This window comes from Melanaphis sacchari, unplaced genomic scaffold (genome assembly GCF_002803265.2).
Source record: "Melanaphis sacchari strain LSU unplaced genomic scaffold, SCAv2.0 Contig78_pilon_pilon, whole genome shotgun sequence".
Taxonomy (NCBI): Eukaryota; Metazoa; Arthropoda; class Insecta; order Hemiptera; family Aphididae; genus Melanaphis; species Melanaphis sacchari.
Genome location: NW_020271554.1, coordinates 366002 through 369367, shown reverse-complemented (window position 1 = coordinate 369367; position 3366 = coordinate 366002). Strand labels below are relative to the sequence as shown.

Below are 3366 nucleotides of genomic sequence, written 5' to 3'. Positions count from 1 at the left end.
TGTCAATATGTCATGCACGTAATTGAATTTCATTATCCGATATTATATTTTCGATAACGAGAGAGTAGCATACAATCTGATAGTCACTACCTGTGAATCGTTAGTCGATGATTATTGCAAGTGACCAATCGCAAGTCTCGTATAGGCAACACAGCCGCCTCAATTATCGGTTATTCTTTTAAATTTATGTGTTGTGTATTATCATTATATTTTTTTTTTATATGTAACCTGTCTAATAACAAACAAAAGCTAATAACCACACTTGGTTACTGAGACATGATTATTGTTGTAATGTAATAATTACAATATTCCATATAATTTGTATCGGTTGCTAGGGGCACTACTATATAAACTGCACTTCCGACGCGGGTGGAAATACTAATTATGTTTGAATAATTTTTTAGCTATGATCCATTGATCCTACTCGACAGTCAATCTCTATAGTAATACAAATCGGAAGATTAGTTAATTGACTCCCTCCTTGTGGCTCGTTAAAAAATAACATTATAGAATTCCACAGACCGCGGTTGTTAAACGGCCGAGAGTCATTGGACAAAATGGACAATGATTCATAATTCTTATCAATATATTATTATAATGATTATTAGTTTTTAAATCGTGATAGTACTTATCATTTTTATTCTAGGAAGTAAAATATATTGACTAAAAAGTAAAAACAGCAAAGATTTTAGTAATAACTAATAATCAGTGAAGTGTAAACCAGTAGGCAACGAGTACTCGATTAAATAATATTATTTATGTCTTGTAGTTTGTACCTATTTTATTTAACTTCCTAGTCGGGTTCTACTGACTGTCTACAACTAATTATTTTGTATTCTCTAAGCAATATTCTCAACTCTTGATCATGTTTATCGTTTGAACCCTATAAAGTTTTTCCATGTTATTATGAATGTTTATTTTTTATGATGTGCAAAATGTAAATATTGTAGACATTAGTTATGTGCAATATGATAGAAAATTTGATTTTCAAAGAGCTGTAGACACTATCTGTATTAAACATTTAACATGGACGAAGAAGTTACTAATGAATCTAATACCCCCAAAGTTGTTACTGAAAATAAAGAAAAAAGTAAATATTCAAGTCGTTTGTAATTCATTTTGTTATTACTTATTTAAAATTTATTTATATTTTTTTATAGTTGAGATATTATTGAAAGCGACTGGTAATGCACCAATTCTCAAGACAAAAAAATGGATGGTTGAAAAAGAAAAAACAGTGGCATCTATTAATGATTTTTTACGGAAACTATTAAAACTAGAACCATCCGATAGTTTGGTAAATATGTAATAGGTATATATTATTAAAACTTTAGTTTAAAAGGACGTTGCATAAAAATTATGATCTTTTTACTTATTTTGTATGTTATTCAATAAAAAACTTATGTCAACTATACATATGTTTTATGGTAAAATTACAGAAGGTAATATATCACTTAGTTCAATTTCAATTTTTATATTGATATGTTTGTGTATTTCTTGAAGTGGCAATGAGTATACATTTTATTATTTGTGAAAAAAAATCATCATTTTTGTGATTTCAATAATAAAATTTAATTTTAAATTGATTTCTTCAAAAATTTACTTATTAAATTCTGCATACTACCTTAGTTATTTAATTAATCTGATTATTAAACCTATCATGCATTGATGTGATTTTACTTAATTACAATACCATAGGATTTTATTTTTGGTTTTAGTTAAAAATTAATATGGAATAAATAAATACTAAATACTCCTTAACAAATTTTGTGATGTAACTAAGTCCTTTAAACATTTTCTTATGTTGGGAATAAGAGTAAACAAATAAAACCAGTAATGCAAGAAATAAAACAAAAAATAATATGTTTGATGAGTTATTTTTTACAAAAAATTTTAATTCAATAAGTATATATTTTTTTTTTTGCAGTTCTTATATGTGAATCAAGCATTTGCACCTTCACCTGATCAGACAATGAAAAATTTATATGATTGTTACAACACAGATGGTCGTCTCATATTACATTATTGTAAAACCCAAGCTTGGGGGTAAGATTATAAATTTCACAGAATTATTTTTTGAATTTTAAGAATTAAAAATGTTTTAATTTGTGACATTGTATTATAAGTTATTATTAATTATAAAATTGTTTTTATTAATAAATATAAATATTGTTTTTTTAAAAAAAAAAACCATTTAACTATTATTTAAATGTGAATCTAGTATACATAAATGGTCAAAATATGATATTATAAACAATATTCAATTGCAAATTTTGTATTATTAGGGATATAAATAATATTTATTATCATTAATCATATTATACCAGAGGTATTAAAACTGTGCATCGCGGTTCTCAGTGATATTGCATAAGTTGAGGAAGTAAGCCGTGGAAAAAAACTAGAAAATAAAATTATTGTAATAATTTAACGATTATGGAAACAATAATGAAACACACACGACCTGTTGAATGTGTATCAATCAGTATATAAATAAATATTAATATATTATAATAATTTACAAACATAATAAAACAATTTTTTTTTTTTTTTTTGTCATTAAGTAATATTTAATTTGAGAGCTGTAAAAATATTGTGAAGACAAAAAGGAACCGTGGGATGAAAAAGTTTGGATACCTCTGTATTATCTAGTATCAGTAATCGCAATGAAAAAACAGCCAATTATTTATGTTTTTTGAAATAAACCATAATTTTTATGTATACGATTAATGTGGATACAAGCCTCACATTCAAGAGGATGACAATGCTGAACTTTTAAGTCTCAGCCAATATTTGCCTACTAACAAAAAAATACCTATTGGCTATTTTGGTATTTTGAAATTAAGCCATAATATATTAAGTTATAATCAGTGGATAAAAATAAGATAATAAAAAAAATGTTAAATAATACAACTTACAGAAACCATAACCATTTCAGTTTAAAACTATTAGATTTTACAGATTAATATAGTCAACAAAGAAAGGATATTCTATTAAAAATGTTAAAATGCACTCTATTTAATGAAAACAAATCAAGTAATTACTAACAATATTATCATCATATTCATATCTAAGATCAAATAGCTTATATAACTATATTATTATATTATACAAAAATATAGGACTTATTCAACTATATCATCTATGAAAAACTAATTTAGACTAACAACATGTGATATAAAAATTCATCAAGGTCAGAAAAATTTGTAATGAAACTTGAAAAGGAATGTCAATTATCTATAAATTCATACACACAATAGGATTTATAAAAGCTACTGTATGAGCAAGTATAGTTTAACTGCAAATAAAAAAAAAAATTATCCATTTAAGTAAGTTAATTATCAAAATATTTAAGTTATCAATATAGTA

General features: G+C 24.8%; 1 protein-coding gene across 1 annotated transcript; it reads left to right on the top strand.

Annotated features, from left to right (window-relative positions):
• Positions 1 to 644: 644 nt before the first annotated feature.
• Positions 645 to 2086, top strand: LOC112601439 (ubiquitin-like protein ATG12). The gene is made up of 3 exons (XM_025349080.1): positions 645 to 1090; positions 1161 to 1297; positions 1928 to 2086. Exons 1-3 carry the CDS (start codon positions 1027 to 1029, stop codon positions 2048 to 2050), a joined length of 324 nt encoding a protein of 107 aa, XP_025204865.1. The 5' UTR covers positions 645 to 1026; the 3' UTR covers positions 2051 to 2086.
• Positions 2087 to 3366: the final 1280 nt, after the last annotated feature.

Coding starts and splice junctions, on each gene's coding strand:
- LOC112601439 (XM_025349080.1), top strand. CDS start 1,027: ATGGACGAAGAAGTTACTAATGAATCTAATACCCCCAAAGTTGTTACT. Junction 1,091..1,160: donor TACTGAAAATAAAGAAAAAA/GTAAATATTCAA, acceptor ATTTTTTTATAG/TTGAGATATTATTGAAAGCG. Junction 1,298..1,927: donor TAGAACCATCCGATAGTTTG/GTAAATATGTAA, acceptor TTTTTTTTGCAG/TTCTTATATGTGAATCAAGC.